Consider the following 27,659-nt stretch of genomic DNA (forward strand, 5'->3'; position numbering starts at 1 on the left):
TATGTTAATAGAGCTATGACTTATCTCAATATTCTTCTGCTGTGTACATCAGTGCCTAATATTGCCTGCACAGTAGTTTTTCAAGAAGGATTAATCTTTAATAATTTTCCTCCAGCTTCTGTATAATTTTGCAAAATGCCTTTATTGTGCTATTGAATATGGAAGTAAACAATGCAACATTGCTACATAATCTGAGACCAACCAGAATAGGTTATTTTTCCAAGGGCACATTTTGGAAGCAGCACTATCTTTGGTTTGACACCATAATCACCAAAGGCTCTTTTTGCTAGAGCCAGCCATGTTTTCTGGTTGCTGTCAGTTGGAGCTGATGAAATTTTAAAAATTTTTTATTGGCCTATATTAATTTTTCCAGTAATTGGGAAAGGCATGGAGGCCTGAATTTATTATTTCAGTGACAGATTGGAAATCTGTCATATTTCAAGACCCTGGTTCAGAAAATGTGCAGGACCTTTTGACAACATTTGATGTAACTTTGGCCATTTGGCCAGTGTTCAGTAGAAGTCCTGGAAAATAGGCAGTAACACAGATATGCCTGGCCTCCAGTATTTGCTTCTAATACAAAAGCAAAATATGTAGATGCTGGAAATCTGAACAAAAAATGCTAGAAAAACTCAGCAGGTCAGGCAGCATCTCTGGAGAGAAACAGAGTTAACATTTCGGGTTGATAACCACCTCCCCCTCTAAAAAGGTAATTGACCTGAAACATCAACTCTTTCTCTCCATGGATACTGCTTGACCAGCTGAGTATTTCTAGCATATTCTGTTTTCATCCCCGTATTTGCTTAATATTTCCATGGGGCCTTGAGGGATGAAAACTTGACTTCTGCTCCTCAAATATGGGCCCTTGTTTCAGAGGGGAAGAGATCTTCTCTTCTGGTAGTCCTGCTCATTGGCCTCAGTGAGACGGAGGCTTATTTTAGACCCTGGTATGACCGATGAGTTGATGTATACTTGGAGTGCACAAAATCATTGAGGCTAGTGAAGTAGCCTGAACCTCTGAAGATGATTAATGTTTATTTATTAAAATGTATTTATGAAAGAGGGTAGTAAATTACTTTTCCAAGGGAGACATGGGAGATTGGGCCTTGACAATTCCCATCCATATCATTTAGGACATCAGCTGCCACAGTTTCCAGTCTACATGGGCTGGTGCCACTTGAGCTTCAACTCTAGTGACATAGTGTTGTCTTCCCCTGACCCTGCATACTTTGACAGGGTTAGTATTGGATAGCAGACTTAATCCTGGCATAAATGTTGGGATTGTGGCATGTGCAAAAGTTCTGCTGTATTTTAATACTACTTTATAGGAACTCAAAGCATGGGTCTATTGTGATATATTTTCAAGTGTTTCCTTTCATGTTCTACAAGGGCTTGTTGTTTTTCTGTATTGAAGGAGATGTATGCTATGATTTGTCAGTTGATGTCACATCAAAGGGGATTGTCTGACCTTGATTAGGTGGATTGCTTAGTCAGTATCAAAGATGATTGTCATTAATGATGTTGACCAGACCACCGAAGATGGCTGTCACTCTTAATCAGTGAAACTTTGTTTCACATGTGCAACAAGGACTATCTTAAGACAGTTTTTGTTCATATTAACAACACTTTGGTAATGTTGTTTAATTGGGAAGGACCCTCTTTTTCTAAGTTTTTCCATCTACAAAGATTTTCAAACTACAAAGCTGAGGTATGATTAGGGTTTTGATTCAATGATTCTTCAGTGAACTTCTGCTTCACCATACAGTTAACAAGCTGGGGCAAGTGAAACACTTGCCTAATTTTACGGAAAAGCTTTTGTATCACTGATAGTGCATAGTAAAAGTATAATACAGAGCATGATCGATTTTGAAGACAATTTATTGCCTTGTAACAGATTCTGTAAGAGAAGTGAGAAATAGTATAATTTATTGATTTCTTTTTACTTTCTCTGACGTTATAAACTTGATTGCTATTTGTAGCTGAGTTGATTGCTATTTCCAGTCTGAGTTAAGTTTTTTTTTATATAAGGGTGTACTTTTTCCAGCAGTTGGAGAGTTTTGGAGTATAAATGGTAAATGGGTTTATTGTTCACTTGGGGCACTTTACCTCCCAGATGACTTAATGTATAAAGTCACATTTCTGTTTATAAAAAGTGTAGGCTTGCTTGTGAAAGTAGTGCTTTGTGCTGGGAATGTGAAAAGTATTTGGAAAAATTCCTGAATCATAACAACATGGATATCCTTAGTCATTGGGGTACATGTGGAGGTCAGAAACAGTTATATATCATGATCTGTGCATGCTCTATTGTTTCAACATTGTTTGAATTTGATGGAACCTGACCCTTATTATAAAGAGGTGGTTTCTACAGCACTGGGCCACTAAGGCAATAATGCAGAACTGTTTCTTGAAGTAGTTCTACAATATAAAAAGGACTGATTATCCGTTGGAGAACCGCTTAATGGAAGGAAGTGTTTAAGTTAAATTTTGTTTGAAGTATATTTTATCCAGTCCAGCTTTTACATATACTTTCAAGCTGTTTTTTTCTCTATCAAAGTACTCAAAACATAAAGCAATATTGATATTCATTACTGTTCAATTATTTTTGTTTTGTAAGAATGTATTTGCTGTTTCTGTTTGAATGCTTTTACTTCAAATACCCACACTAGTTAAACTAATGTGTAGGCAATTCTTGACTGTGAGAATTTAATGTTAGATGTTTAACTATTAGAAGAAACCATTTTGCTTTTAGTTAACAGCAAAAACGGATACCATCCTGATTCGGTAAACATGGCAATCTATTGGAAGATCATTAGTTCTACCTATTTTTCCCCAAGATCTAGACATCAGATTGCTGGTTTTGATTTAACTTGTTTTATATTGCTTTTTAATTTTTTTATATTGCAAGTGTATACCAACAATTACGCATTTTGTCCTGGCCACTGCTTAGCACAGAGCACTGCACAATTCATAGAAAAATCACTTTTGCCTTATATTTACATTCAGTCAATAGTTGTGAATTTTCTTTCAAGGATGAGCTGTTCTGAAGCAGATTTCATGTTAATAATTTGGTGGAATGTAGTCTGACTATTTGACCCTGCAATAAGCTGAAGAAAATAAGAACATGCATTTATATAGCACCTTTCATGTCCTCTGAATTTCTCAGTGCTTCACAACTGATTAATTACTTTTGAAATGCAATTAATGTTGTTATATAAGCTGAAAATGAATGATGATTACCGGAAACTGAACTTTAATAATTATTGTGAAATGAGAGGGTGTAAGCAGCACTTTCAGGTAAGAACAGCATTTGTATTGCTATTACAAATAAACCTAACAAACTAATCATTAGCGTTATTGTCTATTTAATATATAACTTGTATTGCCCTCCAGAAATTAGACTGAATTAATGACTCTGTCACTTACTAATTCATAGTTGGTTTATTTTAAAAAGGTGGAACACAAATTCAATAGACTTTGGAGAAATTAAAGAAGTTAACTTTGGTAAGAAGGGAATCTACAATTCTGTTGAATATAATTAATAATAAAAAGTATTTTAAATGGGACAGCATTTTAATATTTTTCTGTCCATCAATACTTACTGGAAAAATGTACCTGATAGAGATGAAATTAATTCCAGTAATTATAAAAATTGCAGTACAATTTCAACTACAAATTTGTGATACATTCTATTGAATTCCGAGATGCAGGATTTAATTTGAATCATATTATTTGTCAGAGGTGTTTATAATTACATTACCACAGTATATTTTAACTTCACAAATAATAACAGTTGTTTAATTTCCTCTGATATTACGGTTATGGGTTTAATTCAGAATGAACAAATGTGCACCAAGCCTGGGAGTGGCAGAAGACCCTAACAAGTTAGTGGGACAATGGCTCAGGAGGCAGAGAGCAGTATGGTATGTGACACACCCAAAGGCGATGTGGCCAGTCACCTGTGAAGAGTCTGGGATCTCCACAGTATAAGCCCCATAGTTAGTCATGGAAAGTCACAGTCATGCAAAGTCATAGTTGAAGAATAGGAGATGCAGAAGAAGTTGGGTCTCCTGCAACAGATTCTGTTGTAAATAGTGACAGGGAAGGAGAAGCCCTTGCCTAATGAAGTAACCAACAGACTTGTGGCATAGTTGACGTAAACTCACGAGAGGCCAGCTCCTGGTTACGTTAAATGGAAGAGATAGCTTCTTGAGAATAGGGCCATGGAATACAAAGCTTGCTAACGGCATACAGGTTATGGATAGACACTCTATTGATTTACTAACACTTATAGAAGTAAAATGGTTAGAATTTGGTCAGATGGAAAGAAGAATTATTTGCTTTACTTCTTGGGAGATGAGAAACGTAAGAACAGCGTAGGAATCCTAGTAAGCATGAGATCAGCTCAAGGTTACTGGCCAATCTCAAAATGTGATCATGATTAAGCTTGAAGGAAAGCCTTTTGATCTGGTTGTCATACAAGTTTATGCCCTGACATAAGATCACAGTGAGCAGAAAATAGAGGCGTTTTATGATGACATCCTAAAGTGTTATGATCAAGTTAAATCAAGGGTTGTGGTAATTGTAATAGACAACTTAAATGCTAAAATCGATGAAGGAATATCAGGACCGCATGTTGGTCAATATAGCCTTGGATCGAGAAATGAAAGAGGAGAGAGACTGATGGTAGCACATGCCTTCTTTAAGCAACCAAAAAGAAGACTGTACACTTGGAGAAATCCAGGCAATGTATATAGAAATCAAATAGATTATTGGTGAAATAATGTTTTAGAAACAGTGTAAAGAACATTCATACATATCCCGGTGTGGATATAAATTCAGATCACTGTCTCCTTGTTGCAAAAATTAAGTTGACACTGAAATTTTTTTTATTCATTCATTCATGAGATGTTGGCATCGCTGGCTAGGCCAGCATTTATTGCCCATCCTTAATTACCCTTGCGAAGGTGGTGGTGCGCTGCCTTCTTGAACTGCTGCAGTCCATGTGGCGTAGTTACACCCAGAATACTGTTAGGGAGGGAGTTCCAGGATTTTGACCCAGTGACAGTAAAGGGACGGTGATATATTTGCAAGCCAGGATGGTGAGTGGTTTGGAGGGGAACTTGCAAAAGGCTGTGTTCCCATGTACCTGCTGCCCTTGTCCTTCTAGTTGGTAGTGGTCATGGGTTTGGAAGGTGCTGTCTAAGGAGGCCTGGTGAGTTACTGCAGTGCAGCTTGTAGTTGGTACACACTGCTGCCACTGTGCATCGGTGGTGGAGGGAGTGAATGTGTTGTGGATGTGGTGCCAATCAAGTGGGCTGCTTTGTCCTGGATGGTGTCAAGCTATTTGAATGTTGTTGGAGCTGCACTCATCCAACCAATTGGAGGGTATTCCATTACACTCCTGACTTGTGCCTTGTGATGGCGGACAGTCTTTGTGGAGTCAGGTGAGTTACTTACCACAGGATCCCTAGCCCCTGACCTGCCCCTGTAGCTACAGTATTTATGTGGTTAGTCCAGTTCAGTTTCTGGTCAATGGTAACCCCGAGGATGTTGATAATAGGGGATTCAGCAATGGTGATGCCATTGAATGTCTAGATACCAGAAAAGAAAAGGATGTGTGTCCATTTAGGCCTGACATGTTGAAGGATGAGAACATCAGAGAGACTTTCACTCTTAAAGTAAATAACAAGTATGAATGTCTGAAGATTGAGGATCAGAACAAACAGAGGTCTCAGAACAAGAAATAGAAAGCAAATGGAAAAGCATGCAAGAGTATACAACATGCTGCAAAAGAAATGTTAGCAAAATGGAAAAGAAAAAGAGACAAGGAGTGGATGATAAGTGACGTACGAGCAATGATGATAGAAAGCAGAAAGTAAAGAAATACCTGCATATGATGAAATTGGAAAGAAAATAAAGAATGCACGTAGGCAGGCTAAAGAGAAATGGTGTAATAAGATGTGTGATTTAAGCATTGGAGCTGGAAAGGAATCACAAGTTGAGTTGTGCACCAGAAGGTGAAATCTTTGACAGATAGGAAGAAAGGGGTAACAACAGATAGTGGGTGCATAAAAGACAAAGATGCTAAAATTTTGTTTGAAAGGAATGCAGTATCAAAAAGATGGATAGAATATTTGTGAATTGTTTGATGATACAAATCGAGGGAGTGTTCAAGATATAAAGGCAAACGATAGACCAAACATAATGATGATAGAGGTAAAGAAGGCTTTGAAATTGAGTGCAGGAAAAGCTCCAGGCATAGTGGAAGTAACAACAGAACATCTAAAAGTCTGTGGAGAAACAGAATTAGAAATTATAACAAATTTGTGATCAAATACTAAAGGATACATTCCAAGTGACTTGAGGCATTCATTATTCGTTAAGTCACTGAAGAAACTTAAAGCAATGGAGGGCAATCAATTTAGAACTATAAGCTTAATGAGTGTTTTAAGAAATTATGAGGATCAGGTTCGCAGGCGGGTAGTTTGATGCGGAAACAAAGAACAGGAGACTAGCTTGCTAGGATAATATTATTTTATTTTGCTTGTTTCCTACCTAGCTTACATAGGATAGAAGCCAGATCCAATACTCACAACGGGTCTGGCATAATTGACTATATACTTACTCCACGGATTACTGGAACTGGGAGCCGTCAGTTCTGTGGAGATGCTGCCTGTGACCCACGCTCAGCGATTAATGCAACCCGGAGCAGACTCCCCGAACTGGGGACTTTCCAGGCTTATATATGCGCTACTTGCCGAGTTCACTGAGTCCGCGTTGGGCACTCGTCCAACACATTGTTTAGTACTGGACATTGTTCCCATGCGGTTTCGGCTCCGACTCCCTTCAGTAGATAACAGGAAGTCTCTTAGCAACGTCTTGTGTTCAAGGTCACTGGTGCCTGGGATCCAATCTTGCATGTATTGGGACAACATGTTAACCCCTATATTACATTCCACTGATTGGCCAATACATGTAACGATTATACAAATACATAATAATAAGCAATACATTGTTATAACATGTACATGTTTGTCCAGTTGCTGCCGCACATCGGCAAACATACGTACAGGTCAGTATATTACAACAGGTCAGAATCACTAAAACTCCGATAAAATGAACAACGGAGGAAATAGGGAACGTCGTGCCGTAGTTGACAGCCCATTGAACAGATCCCACCATGATGGGCGGATTCCACCTCTACTACATGAGCAGCGTGTACTACCTTTTGGCCATGTATAAAGGTGGACACAGTCACCCGGGTAACATTGATTTGATGTTGTCGCAATATCTGCTTTAGCTCTTCCGAGCGATCGAGGCCTGTTTAAAACGCTCTAGCGAGATACTCCAAGGGTGCAGCCATACCTGCCACTGCATAGTGGTGAGGTGTTGCGTTCCGCTGTAATTGTCAATAGGTAAGTATGGTTCTGCACCGCCATCGGATAGATGCCAGTAAGGCAACCTGAAAAAGGGGTCGTCGGGAGTAAGGCATGGCTATGACCTAGTGGCCACACAGAGCGTATGGGACCAATCGGCCACATCATATCTCGGGGTGCCTCAATCATTCCATTCACACAAAGCCGTGTCTTCTGTAAGGCGATCCTCAACAGACAGGCCTTTCCTTGATCCGCCTGCTCACTCACGCGGACAAGTCATAGGTAAGATTGTGTCCGACTGAACCAATCCCTTTTGTTTGAGAAAGTAATATCCATCAGATGAATGACCGGCAATACGTAATATCGGCACACCGTCACAAAATCAGTTACATTTAAGGTTACAAAATGTCCTTTACACAGCGTTGCATTACACCATGTTTTGGCCGGATAGGTGTTCATCCATAATTTCTCAGATACGTTCCACACCCCTCGCCAGGCCTGAACATTAGGCAAGTGACTATTCGTAAAAATCGTTTCTTTTTGCAAATGTGCATGCAGCATTGGATACCGCAAATTGTCCAGTTCATCTGTACAGTAAAATTTTGAACAGCCGTTGAGTCGAATCCCACACGTCCAATTCCATTTTAAGGAATGCAGCAAAATTCGTGCAGTCTCTTCCTGCGTCATCATGGCCGACGGCATCCATCGGCCAATAGTGTACAGGCCTTTGCAGTTGCTTGCCCCGTACTGGGATAATTTAGCACTGGTCACTTCAGAGTCTATGGCATTGGATACCCCATTACTGTCCCTGCCCCTCCTAACAAGGTATCGTACCACGCCCGTCGTCGCCGTTTAGGGTTACATTCGGGTATGACTGGCAGTCGGACTTGCCAATGTACATTGGTTTGTGCGGCGGTGCTGGCCATGGTCTGACAAGTCGACGCTATAGGGGCCAGGTGCGTGTGGTGTACCTTTGGTACAGTTGTTACAACATCGCATACCCCACAGTTAGTGCTGTCACCGACACATATTCTAACGTCAAATAACGATGTCGTCGAAGGCGGTTGATGTTTCGGGATACGAGACTCTTTCCTGATCAACCAGTCCATTGGGCCTCTGCCAGTAATTGGCGTCCCATTGGTAATCTTCATTTCTTGGTTGGTGATAATAGTAGTCCATTCAATACCACCCTCATGACATTGTCCTTGGGAACACATATTCACCCAGGTGTGAATAGTCAGTACACAGCCCGGGGCCACTGTGGTGTTTGCGTCTTCAAAAATGCCTTTGCACTGATATAACGTGCAATTGCTGGTGATATATAACACTTCTTCCGTAGTAAAATCCTCCGTCAACTCAGAGAATTCCGGAGGAGGCTGCAACTGGGGAATCTCATGATGGATGGGTTCTCCCCGCTCATTTCGTTGGGGATGTCCCTCATCATCTAGCAAAACTTCAAACCTAACAGGAGGCCGTCTCTGAACCTGTTTTCTTCGGACGACCGGGTTCGCTCGCACCTGGGGCGGCAGTTCGTCTTCGTACTGATCGTCCGAGTCCCCCCATATATTCCCGTCCCAGTGGTCAATATCCCAGCCGTCCCCATTATTTAGCTGTGCCACAAACGCCCTTATTTGAGTGGGGTTCACGGAGCGCGGGCGCTTTCGCTCACTCTTCCGCTTACTAGACGACAAATGTGTGATCGCCCCGCCCCGCTAATTCCGTTAGTGCTGCTATTTCTGCCTTTAGTTTTATAATTTCTTGTCTTAACACGGAGGCATCCCCGCTACTGAGCCCCTGCTCATGCTTAAGGGTTGCTATTTCAGCCTCCAACTTCTGACGCCTGTCAGACTGCTGCTTACAAGCCGCCGCACAAGCCCACATCCGCCTCTGGATCCCTGGCAAGGGGTTCCTTGAGGGGACCGGGATTTTCTCAAGGGTGGACAGCAGCGACCCTGGGGTGGTTCCTACGCCTTCGGCCTCCCAGTTTTCCGGTCGCCCCCCACCCTTCCGCAAACAGGCCGCTACACTATGCCACGGCCCTTGCCATCCTGGGACCGCAACCGCCTCGGCCTGCCCTTCTGGTTTCTTATTCCTTTTCCCAAACATTGTTTCGCATCAAAATCCCTCCTCAATTGCGATTGATCCTGCCGACTACGCCAAAATGTTTTAAGAAATTATGAGGATCAGGTTCGCAGGCGGGTAGTTTGATGCGGAAACAAAGAACAGGAGACTAGCTTGCTAGGATAATATTATTTTATTTTGCTTGTTTCCTACCTAGCTTACATAGGATAGAAGCCAGATCCAATACTCACAACGGGTCTGGCATAATTGACTATATACTTACTCCACGGATTACTGGAACTGGGAGCCGTCAGTTCTGTGGAGATGCTGCCTGTGACCCACGCTCAGCGATTAATGCAACCCGGAGCAGACTCCCCGAACTGGGGACTTTCCAGGCTTATATATGCGCTACTTGCCGAGTTCACTGAGTCCGCGTTGGGCACTCGTCCAACACATTGTTTAGTACTGGACATTGTTCCCATGCGGTTTCGGCTCCGACTCCCTTCAGTAGATAACAGGAAGTCTCTTAGCAACGTCTTGTGTTCAAGGTCAACTGGTGCCTGGATCCAATCTTGCATGTATTGGGACACCATGTTAACCCCTTATATTACAATGAGTTGACTCATTAAAGTGTCTTGAAAATCATAATAGCAAGAAATAACACATTTGAAGCAGAAATTGGTGCGAAACAGTCTGGATTTAGACTTGGAATAGGAACAAGACAGTGAATATTTAACTGAAGAACAATCTTTGATAAATACCTAGGCGTAAACAAGACCATGAATAAGCGTTTGACTGTGTATATCACCAAAAGCTAATAGACATGCTGTTGAAATGTGTCATTGACAGTAAAATGTGAAATTCACCCAGAGCCTATATTGGGACCAAATAGTGAGCATCAGGCTAGAAGATGGACAATCAAACATGTTTCAAGTGAAGAGAGAGTGAGGAGTATGACAAAGCTGTGCGCTGTTGCCAAAAAGTATTCAACCTGTATACACAACAAATATTCAAAGAATTAGATGTACTTCCAGGGGTAAAAATTGGAGGCAAGCACATAACACATTAGTGATACTCTAACAACACAGCGCTATTTGCAGAATCAGAAGAGACCCTACAAAATATTGCAGATCAAGTAAAATCTAAAGTTTTGGAATATGGACTGAGTGTGAACATGAGAAAGACACAAACAATGGTAACTTGAAGGAATGCATTAGAAGCAACTAGATTGAAGTGGATGGTGTCCCACTGGAACAAGTAGATAAGTTTGCATATTTAGGACAAATGATAACAAAAGATGGCAGATGTGAAGCAGAAGTTAGAAGAATAGAGATAGCTAGAAGTAATTTTGCGAAGATGAAGGATGTGTTTTTTAAAAAAAACTCAAGCTTGTAACATGGAAAAAAACTCATAAGATACTGCATTCTATCCACTTTCCTGTGCGCCTCAGATCCCTGGACAATAAGTAAAGATGTGTGGAAGAAAATAGAGGCTTTTGAAATGTGGATGCTAAGATGTATTTTAAAAATTCCATATACAGACCATAAGACAAATGAAGAGGCACTTGAAATTGCAAGAACGAAAAGAACTCTTTAAGAAGTGACATCCAGAAAGGTAAATGCAAGTATTTCAACCATTTGATCAAAGCTGAAAAGCTACAGAGATCTCTACAGGGCAAAGTGGAGGGCAGCAGAAAGAGGGATGGACCTAGGCATAGTTAGAGACGGATGTCAGAGTGGTGGCATGCAACCTACAGTGGATATGTGAGGATGGCACAAGACAGACATATGTGGCATAGAATGACAGCAGATCTCCTGGCAGGAGCAGCTGCAAGCTGTGAGTGTACCAACACCACATGGACTTCAGTGGTTCAAGGAGGCAGCTCACCAGGACCACCACCTCAAGGGCAGTTAGGGGTGGGTAATGGTGACGCTGGCTAGGCCAGCATTTTGCATCCTATGAAAGAATGGAAAAAATAAAGCAGCATCATCGGAACCTTTTATTATGTAGTGATCTTATTATAATTTAATCTTTTATTTTGAATGGTCCCACATTGGAAGGTGCTGGATAATAATTTAGTTGCTGGATCAAGAACTAACGGGTCCTGGTTTTGAATCCTAGCATGATTCACTCAGCCTTTCATCTGTCTGAAATGGATGAACTAAATGACCAGCCTTGGTAGCTTTTTCACCTCCCACAATTGGATTTGGCTGGCACTTCAGTACAGTACCGAGGGAATGCTGACTGTGTGATGTCATCTCTTGGATGAGATGTTATGAGATGAAGCCCAGCATCTCATTGCAAGAGATGAGGCTGAAGCATTTGCAACAATCTTCAGCCAGAAGTGCCGAGTAGATAATCCATCTCCAGAGGCCCCCAGTATCACAGATGCCAGTCTCCAGCCAATTTGGGGGGGGGGGGTGATGATGATCTCTCCACTGGTTGGAGTCATACCTAGCACAAAGGAAGATGGTTATGGTTGTTGGAGGTCAGTCATCTCAGCTCCAGGACATCAATGCAGGAGTTCATCAGAGTAGTGTCTTTGGCCCAACCATCTTCAGCTGTTTCATCAATGACCTGCCTTCCATAATAAGGTCAGAAGTGGGGGATGTTTGCTGATGATTTCACAATATCCAGCACCATTCATGACTCCTCAGATGCTGAAGCAATCCATGCCCAAATGCAGCAAGACCTGAACAATATCCAGGCTTGGGCTGACAAGTGGCAAGTAACATTTGTGTCACAAGTGCCAGACAATGATCATCTGCAAGAAGATAGAATCTAACCATTGCCCCTTGATGTTCAATGGCATTACCATCACTGAATCCCCCACTTTCAACATCCTAGGGATTACCAATGATCAGAAACTGAACTGGACTAGGCATATAAATACTGTGGCTACAAGAGCGGTTCAGAGGCTAGGAATCCTGCGACTAGTAACTCACCACTTGACTCCCCTAAGTCTGTCCACCACTTCCAAGGCACAAATAAGGAGTGTGTTGGAATACTCCCAATTTGCCTGGATGAGTGCTGCTCCCACAATGCTTAAGAAGCTTGACACCATACAGGACAAAGCTTGCTTGATTGGCACCACATCCACAAACATTCACTCCCTCCACTGCCAAAGCACAATAGCAGCAGGGTGTACCATCTACAAGATTCACTGCAGGAATTCACCAAGGCTCCTTAGGCAGCACCTTCCAAACCCACAACCACTACCATCTAGCAGGACAAGGGCAGAAGATAGATGGGAACACCACCACCTGGAAGTTCTCCTCCAAGTCACTGAAATGAAATGATTATATATGTTCCTTTTTATATTTTGACATTTGCACTAAGGTTTAACATGCCAGCAAGTTTAATGCTTGGTGCAGAAGCTGCTTTAAACTATTGATGCAATTCTATAAATACCATATTTAATTTTGTGATTATGCCATTGGACCTGAATTGCTGCTGACTCATGATTTTGTTTTGGAATCATTAGAAATTGTGAATTGGAAATATATTGCCATTCCTGGGACAAAATCCTGGAACTCCCTTCCTAACGGCACTGTTGGTGTACCTACACCACATGGACTGTAGTGGTTCAAGAAGGCAGCTTACCACCACCTTCTCAAGGGCAAGTAGGGACGGACAATAAATGCTGGCCCAGCTAGCGAAGTCCAAATCCCATGAATGAATAAAGAAAAACCAAGTTCCCACCTGCCCATTCAGATGGATGTAAAAGATGCTATGGCTCTAATAGGGCTGCAGAGTACTCCTGTTGTCCTGCCAACTGTTATTGCTTAATTGTTTATGGGACTTTGCTATGCAAAAATTGGGCTTCTATGCTTTATGTTCCAGCAGTAACTATGCTTCGCAGATAAAAACAAAAAACTGCGGATGCTGGAAATCCAAAACAAAAACAGAATTACCTGGAAAAACTCAGCAGGTCTGGCAGCATCGGTGGAGAAGAAAAGAGTTGACGTTTCGAGTCCTCATGACCCTTCAGCAGAACTGGTTGAATCCAAGGAGAGGGGTGAAATATAAGCTGGTTTAAGTTGGTGGTGGAGGGTGGGTGGGGGGGGGGGCGGTGGGCTGTGTGTGGTTGTAGGGACAAGCAAGCAGTGATAGGAGCAGATAATCAAAAGATGCCACAGACAAAAGAACACAGGTGTTGAAGTTGGTGATATTATCTAAACGAATGTGCTAATTAAGAATGGATGGTAGGGCACTCAAGGTATAGCTCTAGTGGGGGTGGGGGGGCATAAAAGATTTAAAAATAATGGAAATAGGTGGGAAAAGAAAAATCTTTATAAATTATTGGAAAAAGCAAAAGGAAGGGTGAAGAAACAGAAAGGGGGTGGGGATGGAGGAGGGAGCTCAAGACCTAAAGTTGTTGAATTCAATATTCAGTCCGGAAGGCTGTAAAGTGCCTAGTCGGAAGATGAGGTGCTGTTCCTTTGCATTGGGCTTCACTGGAACAATGCAGCAAGCCAAGGACAGACATGTGGGCAAGAGAGCAGGGTGGAGTGTTAAAATGGCAAGCGACAGGGAGGTTTGGGTCATTCTTGCGGACAGACCGCAGGTGTTCTGCAAAGCGGTCGCCCAGTTTACGTTTGGTCTCTCCAACGTAGAGGAGACCACATTGGGAGCAACGAATGCAGTAGACTAAGTTGGGGGAAATGCAAGTGAAATGCTGCTTCACTTGAAAGGAGTGTTTGGTCCCTTGGACGGTGAGGAGTGAGGAAATGAAGGGGCAGGTGTTGCATCTTTTGCGTGAGCATGGGGAGGTGCCATAGGTGGGGGTTGAGGAGTAGGGGGTGATGGAGGAGTGGACCAGGGTGTCCCGGAGGGAACGATCCCTACGGAATGCCGCCGGGGGGGGTGAAGGGAAGATGTGTTTGGTGGTGGCATCATGCTGGAGTTGGCAAAAATGGCGGAGGATGATCCTTTGAATGCGGAGGCTGATGTGGTGATAAGTGAGGACCAAGGGGACCCTATCATGTTTCTGGGAGGGAGGAGAAGGCATGAGGGGGAATGCGCGGGAGATGGGCCGGACACAGTTGAGGGCCCTGTCAACGACCATGGGTGGAAAACCTCGGTTAAGGAAGAAGGAGGACATGTCAGAGGAACTGTTTTTGAAGGTAGCATCATCAGAACAGATGCGACGGAGGTGAAGGAACTGAGAGAATGGGATGGAGTCCTTACAGGAAGCGGGGTGTGAAGAGCTGTAGTCGAGGTAGCTGTGGGAGTCAGTAGGTTTGTAATGGATATTGGTGGACAGTCTATCACCAGAGATTGAGACAGAGAGGGGTCAAGGAAGGGAAGGGAAGTGTCAGAGATGAACCACGTGAAAATGATGGAGGGGTGGAGATTGGAAGCAAAATTAATAAATTACTATACTTCGCAGTTTGTTTGGATTTGAGGCACTTCGGGATGTCTTGAAGCCCTGAAATGTTTTCTATAAATGTGTTCTTTCATGTTGACCCTCTTTGGGGTGTGTGAGGGTGGCAATGGGGGAGGACTGTGAAGCTACAGGAACTCACGTAGTGCTTGTCACACTGTAGTGAACTTGAACTCTACACTTTAATGAATTTTGGAAAAATGTATAGTGGAATTTGTTGAAGGTGCAAACTTTAGAGATACTTAATAAGTTACACTGATATAAAATGTTTTTTTCCTACTATTGATAGAATACTTCTATCAGTTTGTTACTGTTTTTCAAATCTTTGGACTTGGCTGCCAATTGTGCAGTTTGCAATTAATAATTATTTTGTACTTACGTGAGGTAGTATTGCTTTAAACCTCTAATATCACAGTGCAATGTGTAATGATTTACACTTCCTATGGATCCAAGTTTATGGAACAAACTTATGTTGTTTATATTGTGTTTTAAAATGGTGATTGAGACTTAATTCATGTTTTTATAGGCACAATAGTAGAAACGATTTAAGTGCTAATTGTTATTGAAGCAGAGTCCATATTTGTAAACATTAGATTGACTGTATATTTCTTTTACCCATGCTTGATCTTGCAAAAAATGACATTGATGAAGAAGTGCACATCTACAGCTATCGATTACTGCGATATCTGTGCTTCATAGTTTATGCGCTATTACAACTGGCAATTTGTGCATTGGTATTTTTAAGCTATTCAGTGGCTGCATTGGTATTTTTAAGCTATTCAATGGCTTATGACTTTTAGTTTAATTTCCAAAGTTACCATTGAGGTGGAATTGTAATTGTATGAAACTGTTGAAGATTCACAATATTGTCCAAATAAACAAAACTGTCGTTTTTCAGAGCATGAACTTAATAAACTTACATGAGCAAAATGCAAAAGTTAGCAATAGAGTTTCAAAATTTAAGATAAGACAAAAAATATTCCTTAATTAGACATTTTCAATTTTCCAGTTTCCTTATTCTGGTTATATGCTTACATGCAATTTTATTTCTTGACTGGTGTGCTATACTTAAGACCTTTGTTTTATAAATATTTTTGTTGGAAAAATATTTTACCCTTTTGTATTCTTCCAGGCTGTCATATTAATTTTAACTGAGAACATGGCCAAAGGACCTGTTTCGAGGCCTTAGTGGTTGATACTAGTAACTGTCTTGTGAGGTGAGAGCAACCTGCAAATTGGTATCTCTTTTGTGGGTAAATGCCTGGTTTTACCCTGTTCCTTGTCCTTGAAGCAAACCCTAAGACAGGACCTCCTCATGTTAGGAACTTGAGCAAAATATACCTTGGACCTCCACTATTCAATGACCGGGAGCATGAGTACATTTTACTGCGGTGTTCCTTATTTTGAGATTGTTAATACTACTGTAGCAAACAGTTTGAAGAATTTTTCAAGCTTTTCATTTTTTTCATCTTTCTCTATTCCACGACAAATTATAAGATAGTATGTCAGTTTATTTTCAGGATCAACGATTCTTTTGATTTCTTTGAGTGATGGAAATGGAACCACTTGAGCACCAGTGTGCAGTTTTTAATGTCACTTGAGCCATCCTTTGCCCCAATTTGTCAAATGAGGAGATTTGCACTAGACGTGGTTAAGGGTAGTTAAATTCATTTTCTTTATAGCCCTCAGAATGAAAATTTTTATCATGAGTATGGTTTGGATTTTGTTATGGGGTTCATTTTCCAGGCAACCTTTCTTGATGGACACATTTAACTAAATTTACCAAGACAGCAGCAGCAGCAACTACATGTGTGCATCAAACTCTGCAACTAAAGAAGAAGCCTCTCCTAGAGGCTCCCCACGCTGCAAACTCATTGGTTTACACAGATCATGTAATCTTGTAACACAGGATTGCTCTTAAAGCTACAATCCCACGTTTCTCAAAACTATAATTACTACATTCCTCCCTCTTAACTTTTCTGTACATTTTGTATTTACAAGGATATTATCTAATGACTTTACAATATTTACAGAGGTCATGGAATTAAAAGTTCAGTCTTTCAGGTGGTTTCCTACTCCATGTGGAATGTTGTAGCTCCACAACTTCAGGTTCTTTTGCAGGAAACATATTCTCTGGAACTGCATTAACATCAGGTACTTCATGCAGTTCATTGTCTTCCACTCCGACAGAGACATCGGGCATGTTTGTCCTTGGTTGAGCAACTTCAACAGGAAACGTAGGTTCAGCAATGGTTACAGGTGGAACATGGGGTATCTCCCTCTTTCTTAAATGATCCACATGCCTACGGGTGATCTGGCCCTCCACTTCCACATGGTACAACAATGGTCAGATCACAGAGCTTACTTTACTAGGTAACCACATCGGTCCTCCACTGAAATTCCTGACATATACTGCTTCTCCAACAGTAAATTGTCACTCAGAACTATGCAAATCATGAGCCACTTTTTGGTTCCCTTGACTTCTTTCCACCTTCCCCTCCAAGTTGGGAAGTATCAGGCTTAGTCTTGTTTGAAGGTGGTGCCTCATCTCTAATTCTGCATCCCCTTTCTATGTGTTGTTTTCTTTCTACTGCAGGACTTGGTTTTGGCCTCCTTTTTGACTTCACTGTCGGCCAGACTTTTCTCGGACGCAGTCTCAACTTGTCTTCGTTCAGTAGTTGAACTACCCATGACTTTGTTTTCTACTTGCATCTTGGAAAGTTCTATGACTTTTGCTTTCAAAGCTTCTTCAGCTTTTCTGTCTCCTCCTTGTATCTGTGGCTTCCGCCTTGAACATTGCTGCATCTTCTCTGCCAACTAGTTCTTCAGTTTGTTCAGAGGGGTATTAAATTCTTCTTGTTTCTCTTCGTAATTTTCCAGAGGTACAAAATTTGACCGAAGGGATCCTTGTAGTGTGTGAAGGTCTTTCAACAGGCTTCCTTTTCTTTGTGAAGCTCACTCGCTTCATCTTGAATTCTGTAATTCAGCAGAGCCTCCTTGGGTTTCTTCTGCTGTTCTTCCATGTCATTATTTAAGATAGTCTTCATTTCTTCAGATTGCTAAATGCTTACACACTCCTTTTTCATCCTGTTGAGGTGCTTGGACTCTTCAGGCTCTTTCTGAAGTACCTTGCCTTATTCTTTTTACAACTCAGGAACTCTTCCAGCTTCCTTTTGAAATCTCACTGGCCAATCAAGGTTAATTCCCCTCAACCAATTTCGATCTAGAAGGCTTGGGTCCTCTGCCTTTTTAGTACCATTACTGGCAGCTATGTCGATTGGTGGCTATAATGAACTGTTACTCTGGTAATACTTTTTACCTGGATTTCTTCACTTGTGTACGTTTTTAACTTTGCAGATGTTCGTTCCAAATTTAATTGTTGAGCACCTTTATTTAAATATCTGAAAGTGTGTTCTCCTATTACAGTGGTAGAAGCACCTGTCCACTTCCGTTTTTAATGGTTTACCATTCATTTGCACTGTGACAATAATTGGCTCTGTCTTCCCAACTTTCATGTTGAATAATGAATAAATGTCAGAATTGGTTGTTTTTGGCCCTTCTACACTATATACTTCATTGGACTTTGTTGCCTGGAAACCTGTTTAAATCTCACTTTGCAATACTTTAATGCGTCCACTTCTGTGACAAAAATTCTACCTTTTTAAATTGCCAATTGTTGGGAGTATGATTGTTTCTACGTTGATTAAAAATTAGTTTTCCACTTTGTTTCCATGCTGCTTCCTCTCAATTTTCAGTTAGCGGGGGCTGTTTCCCACTTCATGGCAGAGTCCCGGCTTTTCACGCCACTTTCAGCTGACTGTGTTCCTGCCCAACTAGGAGAACCCTTGCATCCCTTGAATCGCTTGTGAATCCCTTACAGGGCTTTCCATCACAAGCGCTATTCCTAATGCTTTCTTAAAATCAAGATTCACTTCAGCCTGCAATCTTTGCTGGATAGGATCTTCCTGCACGCTGCATACAAACAATCCCTGAGCATATCATTCAGGCTTTCACTGAAATCAACTAATAGTTGTTTTAATTTCACCATGTAGGTAACAATGGTCTCCCCTGGGGCTCTATTTCATGAATTGAACCTGAATCTCTGCATTGTGACTGAGGGCTTGGATTGAAAATGTCCCTTAACGAGGTCTACTAATTCACAAAGCCTTCGAATATGGGGCACTGGGGGCTGTTAAACTTCGAATTAAACTGTAGGTCTTGCTCCCACAACGACTCAGGAGAATTGCTCTCCTCTTTTCCTGTGATTTTGTTGGCTTGAAAGAAGTACGCAAGATGTTCCATATATTGTGACCAGCCGTCTGTGGCTGGTTCAAAGGGATTGATTCTGCCAAAATGTGGCATCTTGGGTGAGCATATCTTTCTTTCTTTTTAATGATCTTAGATACTCAATTACTGGGTGAGGTACAGCACTGGATCTAATTTATCCTCACCAGTTTGTTATATAGTTGATTTTCCAGACATCTTTTCTTGACGGATGCATTTAAATTTATTTACAAGACAGCAGCAGCAACTACATGTGTGCATCAAACTCTACAGCTAAAGAAGTCTCTCCTAGAGGTTCTGTGTACTGCTAACTCATTGGTTTACACAGATCATGTAAACCATTATTCTTAAAGCTACAGTCCTATGTTTCTCAAAACTATATTTACTACAGATTCAAATTTGTGTTCCATGAGGATCACATGCATAATCTATTGTACCAGGCAATCTCCCAATTGAATCCTTTTTAATTGCTGTTTTTCTATTTAGTAACAACTGCACTGTACTTGTATTGGGCACTGTGCCTTATAGAGTTATGTCAAGGTGCTATGTCTAAAATGTGAATAACAGATAAAATATATTTGGATTCTTGGACCAAAATGCTAAATTTGATTCCATGTGAGAATATTTTTAAGGTTGTGTATCAAGTTGACATTGATATTGTTATGACCCCAGCTGATTTTACTACTGGACAAGCCTGATCCCAGGGTGGAACCCAGCTTGATAGATCTTGACTTTTATTTTTTGTTTAGCTACATGGAGAGTGGCTACCGGACAGAGTCACAGGAGTCAGCTAATGAGCTTTTAACAAGAGAATAAAACATTTATTAAACAAGAAAAGATGAATTATATTACAATACTCCACCCACAACTATAACTTTACAGATATATATATATTTATAGATTTGTAAGGGTAACATAAGTTTCAAAAGCTATCTTATACTCTAATGTACACAGTTGGTACATAGTCCATGCAAGCCAATAGGTGACCTGTGGTCAGGCACATCACACTCTGAAACCAAGTGACAAACACCACCCCAAGCAGATGCTATGGATCTGTCTTTAGAGCAACTCATCTAAGATTCTTTGATTTATTTCCCTCAGCAATCTGCTAGTGTGTCAGCTAGAGAGAGAATTAAACTGCTACCTTCAACTTATAGCATAATGACCAGTTGAACTCAAACTGTTTTTGATTTCTCTGTTTGTGTGTGTCCTTGTCTTGTTTGCTTTCACTCCCCTTCAAGGATCGTAAAAATCTCATTAGAAATGCAGGTATACAAACAGAGCTTTAGACCTGCCATCTCCACTCAAAAATGAAACTAGGTTCCAGATTTCACCTTTTAACCCACAAATAGAAAAAAATATAATTTAAACTTAAAGACATACCTTATTCCTAACACACCCAAATGAACATATAACTTACTTAAACTATCTCTCTTTCCTTAATATATGACATAATATTCAATGAGGAAGTTGATAAGGAAAACAAATAGAGACCATGACTTGCTGGTTGGGCTGCATAAAATGGAAAATCTGCTTGAAGAAGAAAATGATAGTTGATCATAAGGTGTAGGAGTAGTAGTAGGCCATTTGGCCCATCGAGTCTGTTCCACCATTCAATGAGATCATGGCTGATCTGATAATCCTCAATTCTACTTTCCTGACTTTTCCACATAACCCTTGATTCCCTTACTGATTATGAGACCATAAAATGCAGGTTGGTATCATAAACTATTGGAAAAATAGCAGTATTTTGGATTGTATAGTAGCAACCAAAATTTGGATTTATTTGGGTTCTTTGGAGTTCCTTGGGATGTTTTCTACATTAGAAGGGTAAAGGGAACATGGATCGTACACTAAAGAGCACATTTTGAGTGACGAGAAGCTTGTTCAAGTGGGTTTTCTAAGGAGAGGGATGTGGAGAGGCAGAATGGTGCAGAGAGGGAATTCTAGAGTTTCACAATTCTAGTGCTTAGTTGGCAAAAGGCATAGCTAAAAATATTGCCGACAACTATCGGGTGAAGAGTACACATTTTGAATTTGAGGGACTGGTAGCTAGCATGATTGAGTGGGATTTGGTGTCAGATCGGATTTAGGCAGCACCATTTTAGCTTAACTGAAATTTACGGAGGATGAAAGATGGGAGGCAAACCAGCAAAGCATTGGAATAGTGGAGAGAGAGTGGCCTCATGGTAATGTCGCTGAACTAGTAATCCAAAGACCCATGGCAGCTGGTGGAATTTGATTTGAATTAATAAATCTGGAATATAAAGCTTGTCTCAGCAATGGGTGACCATGAAGCTACCATTGATCATCATCAATGGAAATTTAGGAAAGGAAATCTGCCATCCTCATCTGGTTTGGCCTACATGTGAGTCCAAACCCACAGCAATGTGGTTGAGTCTTGACTACCCTCTGAAATGGCCCAGCAAATCACTCAGTTCAAGGGCAATTAGAGATGAGCAACAAATGGTGGCCTTTCCAGTGAAGTGTCCAAAGAATAAAGAAAATATAAAAATATACTCTCTCCCGTGGATCCTGGGAATTATTCTTGGTCCCTTGAACCTGGCCTCTTGACTCCCGATGTTCTTTGAGATTTTAACTTAGTCAACTTAACTCTGAAATCCCCTTGCAGCTTAAGACTTCAACTCTAATGTTCCAGTCTACCTTAACTGTTGTAGCTGCATGTTTCACAGCGACTTGCTCTCTCTTTCACAGTTTTTCTCTCTCTCTCACTCTCTCAAGCTGAATGCAGCTTCCTGACAAAGCTTCTTCACTTTTTCTTAAGACAATTAATTTAGCCCTAATTCTGGATTCTAATACAGACCTAGATTTCTTACGGCAAACCCAAAACCAGTGACAATTACAGCAGTCACTTCTGGATTCTTAAGGCAAACCTCAACCTATGACAAATACCCATTGACTGGCAATGTCCTCTGCAAATGTGAACTTCCTAACAAGTGACCTACCACTAATTCCTAACTTTCTCTCCTGGCAAGAGCTCCCTTAGCAATTGTCCTGACATAAGTGTTATCCCCTGGCAAGGGTCCTATTTTTATACCCTTTTTGCAGGCAGCTTTCACAACATTCAGCCCAAGTTGTGACCTGTGTTAACACAACTATTAACTTCTACCCTTTATTTACAATTCTAGCCCTCAGGCCATCCTTCTAGCCTATCAGCATCCCAATTTTGACTTCTGTTTACTGCTAATGCTAGACTCACTGGAACCCAAATGGACAAATGTGACCCTGTTATAACTCCATATGTTCTTTCTTAAAACTACTTTATAGTATTTTTAAAAATATTCAATTCACAGGATGTGGGCTTTGCTGGCTGAGTCAGCTTTTATTGCCTACTTCTAATTGCCCTTGAGAAGTTGGTGGTGACAACTGAGTGGCTTGCTAGGCCATTTCAGAGGGCACATTTAAGAGTCAACCACATTTCTGTGGGTCTGGAGTCACATGTAGGCCAGACCAGGTAAGGACGGCAGATTTCCTTCCCTAAAGGCATTGGTGAACCAGATGGGTTTTTGCAACAATCAACAATGGTTTCATGGTCATCCTTATACCTTTAATTCCAGATTTTTATTGAATTCAAATTTCACCATCTGCTTTGGTGGGATTCAAACCCGGGTCCCCAGAGCCCCCATTACCCTGGGTCTCTAGAGATGCCAACTTAAAGATGGCTTAATTTGTATGTATTATTGGAATATTGCTAAGGCTTTTTTTCATTAAGCTTATGCACTGTATAATTTGATAACTTAAGCCTTATTAATTACACATATTTGTCAATGAAGTGAAGCTTAACACTACCTACCCCTCTGTTTTCATTTAAGATGCTCCTTAAAAATTGCCTCTTTACCCAAGCTTTTTAGCATCTGTCCTAATATCTCCTATGTGCTTCGGTGACATATTTTATTTGATAGGGGTGCTGTGAAGTGAATTTGGATGTTTTACCATGTTAATGACGCTGGATAACTTCAAGTTGTTGTTGCAATGCTATGAATTTTGCATCCTTAAAATTTTTTGTTTTGAAGGATATGCGAATTATTTACAACCGGGGTATCCCAGCTCTTGGTGGGTTGCAGAGTGTGCCCCTTGGAGGCTCAAATGACAGTATGAAAATTACATCCATGTTCTTATTAACTGACATAAATCTTAGTTGCTGATATTACTAGTTCTAGTGTCCTGATTTAGAATATAGTCACTAACGTGGAAACAGCATTAAAAACCACCATTTACAAAACTTCAGGCCCAAAAATACCAAATCAACTAATTAGAAATATAAGCACAAATAGACTTGGATTGTCTGGGCTTCACAGCCAGTTTGGCGGTGGTTGGGGATTATATCTGACCCTGGGGCTGAAGATTGGATCTCCTTTAAAGAAGTAAGACTCCAGTAGTTTGATTGCCTTAAGTAGTGGTTTTATTGGTTGCCATGTACAGTAATGTGCCCTGTAATCCAATTTTCTTTGTTTTAATATTTTACTACCTTTTATGCGTATGAGACAATTTTGCAATAGTTCATTATCTGCATAATAAATAATATACATAATTCTGAAATAATGGTGCTTTATACATTTGAAGCATCCATATATGCTGTATCAGTCATCATTTTAGTTCATATCAAGCCTTGTGTGTACCTCATGGTATTCTTTCATTTTTCTTCAATTAGCCTTTTTGTTTGCCAACTTTCTCCTGTTTCCTCCTACTGAAGACATAATCGCAGGCATTTGTTTAAAACCAATGCATTGTCCAAGTGTCCATCATTCACGTATAAACTTTGGTGAGTGTCAGCGGGCTATTTCACTATAGAGGACATCGCAGTAAAGCCAAATCCTTTCCTTTCCTATGGTCCAGTTTTTACAATTTGTTCACAGGATGTGGGCATTGCTAGCATTTATTGCCCACCCCTAATTTTTCTTGAGATGGTAATGGTGAGCCACCGCCTTGATCTGCTGCAGTCCATATGGTACACCCTTAGTGCTGTTAGGAAGTAAGTTCATTCCTTTTAGACTTTGTAGCAGTTTGATACAATTTAGTGGTTTGCTAGGCCATTTCAGAGGGCAGTTAAGAGTAAACCACATTGCTGTGGATCTGAAGTCACATGGAGGCCAGACTAGGTGAGGACAGCAGATTTCCTTCCCTAAAGGACATTAATGAACTTGATGGGTTTTTACAATAATTGACAATGGTTTCATGGTCACTCTTACTGAGATTAGTTTTTATTCCAGATTTTTATTAATTCATTTAACTTCCATCAGCTGCTATGATGGGATTTGAACCCTTGGGCCTCCGGATTACTAGTCCAGTGAATTTACCGCTAGCCACCACCTCCACATTGTGCGCACTTGCAGTATGAGTATTTATATCAAAACTAAAATCAGGAACGTTATCAGTGTATTGTTAGTATGTTAAATATAATCAATTAAATTTATGCTTATGCAAATATGCATGTCATCACAGTAAGTGCTGCAATATCACAAGATTCAGCTCTCTTGCACAGTTGGTTCGCACATGTAATTTGAAACAACAAGTCTCCATTAAAGCTCTGTGTTCAACTTCTATGACTTCCCTTCAACTTCCTTTGTATTAATCTAGAAAAGAATAATACAACATGGTTGCAGCAGTAGTGAGTCGACAGCATTGATCACCATCTGAAAACAACAAATCAAGTCAAATCCTGGGGACATTGAAGACATCCAGTCCATACCGACACCACAGGACAAGGATGATCTTCAAAGGTGTCTAGGTCTTTTCAACTTCCTTGCTACATACACATTGAGCCTCTCAGAGAAGCCATCTCCACTAAGAGAAGTGCTGAATAAATATAGGCCATTCCTATGGCAGGATGATCACCAACATGCATTAAATGCATTGAAACAAGCACTGTCAACGAGTCATGTCTTCAGTACTATGATCCTTGGAGGGCAACAACATTTAAACATTGCAGAAAAGTCTTGGTTCATGTCTTCTTCAACACAGCAAGCTTGTCGCATTCAGTTCAAAAAGCCTGCTGCCTGAACAAGCAAATTACTTCAATATTGAACAAGAAACTCTTGCTCTTGTCTTCGGGATCATCTGGTTCCACACATACTTATTTAAGAAAGAGTTCACAGTTGAGACAGATCACATTGCTGGAGAAAACTGCTCACAGGTGCACTGCCTTGACTCCAGAGGTTACTCATTGAAGTTCAGAGCTACAAATTTCCAATTGTTCGGAAGCTTCGGGGCCATGATGGAAGTGATATCTAACAACGGGAAAACCATTCCCGGTATATGTAAACAATGGTCTATCAACTACATCACATCACCCCAATATTGTCATTTGAATGACATGGCTGAACGTATGGTCAGGACAGTCAAATCCTTGATCAAAGGCATTCTGAAACTAGGTAAGATACCCAAGTTGCATTATTGCATCCAAACGTAGACAACACATTTTGAAAAGGACTGTTCAAAATATTGTTGTTACAGTTGAATGTTTTATGTAAATAGTGCTAAGGTTGTCAAACTTCTTACTTCATGAGGATTGTTTGCTTATATACATCTTCATGTTATACTATATGGAATTGTTATTTCAGAAAGGGGGTTGTTGTGATAGCGTATTGTTAGTAAGCTAAGCAAAATCATTTAACTATAGGTTTATGCTAATTTGTATGTCATCACAGGAAGTGATGAAATACCACATGATTCGGATCTTTTGCACAGTTGATTATTAGATGTAAGCTGAAGCAACAGAAGCCTCCATTGAAACCTCCATTAAAGCCCTCCAGAGAGCTCTGTGCCTGCTCTCAGCTTTGTTTGTATTAATCTTGAAATAGATAATACAACAGGAACCCTGGAAAAGTTATCTCTGTGGACTGAGGCCAACTGAAGATATTCTACTGCTGCTTCAGCTGAGATCAACTACACAATCCAGAGGTTGAGCTTGGGAGCTTCCTGGTCTCTTTGGCTCAGCTACTGATTCCTTTAATTGATAAAGCCTTTAGGGAGCCTGGTAAAGACTTTACATTATATTTCCCATTTTGTGAAAAGTAAAGCATTACTGTAACTGATGGAATGTAATTATTGATATTGTATTGGAAGTGGGTGTGCTAAACATTTCACTAACTCTTTCTGTGGACTGGGACACGGTTTTGTTTATTCTTAAGCTGATTAAAATTCTACAGAAATTTTGTCTGTTTTACCTCTTAAGGTGCCAGTGAAACACCACATCCCAGGATTTTCAATTTTTCCTATTGTCTCAAGTTTCTTTTGTTGCGGTAGGTTTTTCTTACATCACCCTTCTAAAAGGAAATTCATACATATAATTCCATGGTGTTAAATTTGAGCCATTCACCCAACATTCAACTTGTGTACACAATAAATTGATAGTTTCCAGAAGCAGACCTATGTCTTCTGTGAAGTGATCTGTGGAATGGCATGTCACAGTAGTAACAATTACTCTTTTACCTTTACATTTTGCGTTGGAGATTATGTACCCATTCTATTTTCCTATCTGCTTTAAAAGACAGTAAACATACGTGATTGGACCAAATTATTATGGCTAAAACTAATAGTCAATTTTTTTGTGTTTGTGCAATCACAAGACAATCGAAAGTAGTTGAAGCTTAATCAACTGTTTGAACAAAGAAAACAATCTTGCATTTTGAGCAACTCATTTCAATCATTTTTGAGTTAAATATTTGATGCAGCTGCCTACACTGGAAATAGGAATTAAAAACCAAAGATCTTGGGGAAATAGTGCTTGTACAGTTTTTTTGGGACTCTGAAGATGGAGCAGTTTAAAACTAAGAAATGCACTGCTTTGCATACAAAATTTTCCGAACTGCAGTGCTATAAATATTTCTTGTGAACCATTCTGCAGATCCTTGTTGAAAGTGTTCTGTCATTTGATTTCTCATTCTTTCACTTTTATTGAAAACTTTACTATTTCAATTAAATTATCGGTAAATATGCTGATAACTATATTCAGGATATTACTTTTGAAGTGCTATTCAACTGAACAAGATGTGCAAAAAATATCTAATTTGTAAAGGTTTGTGATTTGCTTGTTTCCTCCTAATTGAACTTCAAAACATATATTGAAATAAACTTTATTTTCCACAGGTTTCTTATATCGGTCAAGACTGTGAAGGTGTTCCAGAATTTCTTGGCAGGAAATATGGACATTTTACAAAGCGTCTAGACCTTAGTTTCAATTTACTGCGGTAAGGTGCAATCCATAAGCAACATAGTTCCACTCTATATCTACACGGGTATAAATAGCACTGTCTAAATTTAACACAGAGCATCTTTATTCCATGAATGGCATTTCTTTGTATGATCTACTGTTTGCGATTTATGAAGCTAGCAATGAATGTGTGACACACGTCAATTTTGTTGTAGGCCAACAGTGTTTTCTTGTAGTTTAATCATTATAATATACACCTTGACATAGTTTCTGCTTTTGATCATTTGAATTTTTATGTTTGGAATGCCAACTCTGTTAGATTGCCCTTGTAACTGGAACACTGAGAAGTGTGCTATCACTGTTCCTGCCAAAAAATGAA

The 27,659-nt window shown here is 40.3% G+C and overlaps 1 protein-coding gene across 7 annotated transcripts in view; it reads left to right on the forward strand.

Moving 5' to 3' along the window:
* lrmda (leucine rich melanocyte differentiation associated) overlaps positions 1-27,659 on the forward strand; it is a 1,073,511-nt gene that overhangs the window by 1,502 nt on the left and 1,044,350 nt on the right. Inside the window, exons 2-6 of one of the 7 annotated variants that reach the window (XM_041176536.1) lie at positions 3,452-3,501; positions 10,978-11,051; positions 24,706-25,499; positions 26,303-26,369; positions 27,217-27,317. Coding sequence is in view for 1 of the 7 variants with exons in the window: in XM_041176535.1 (XP_041032469.1) it covers positions 27,217-27,317 (101 nt within the window). In the remaining 6 variants the exon portion in view is untranslated. Of the gene's footprint in view, positions 1-3,451; positions 3,502-10,977; positions 11,052-15,956; positions 16,041-24,705; positions 25,500-26,302; positions 26,370-27,216; positions 27,318-27,659 lie in introns of those variants that run through there. The other 6 variants (XM_041176539.1, XM_041176538.1, XM_041176540.1 and 3 more) reach the window with 6 other exon arrangements.

This window comes from Carcharodon carcharias, chromosome 28 (assembly GCF_017639515.1).
Source record: "Carcharodon carcharias isolate sCarCar2 chromosome 28, sCarCar2.pri, whole genome shotgun sequence".
In the NCBI taxonomy this organism is placed as follows: Eukaryota; Metazoa; Chordata; class Chondrichthyes; order Lamniformes; family Lamnidae; genus Carcharodon; species Carcharodon carcharias.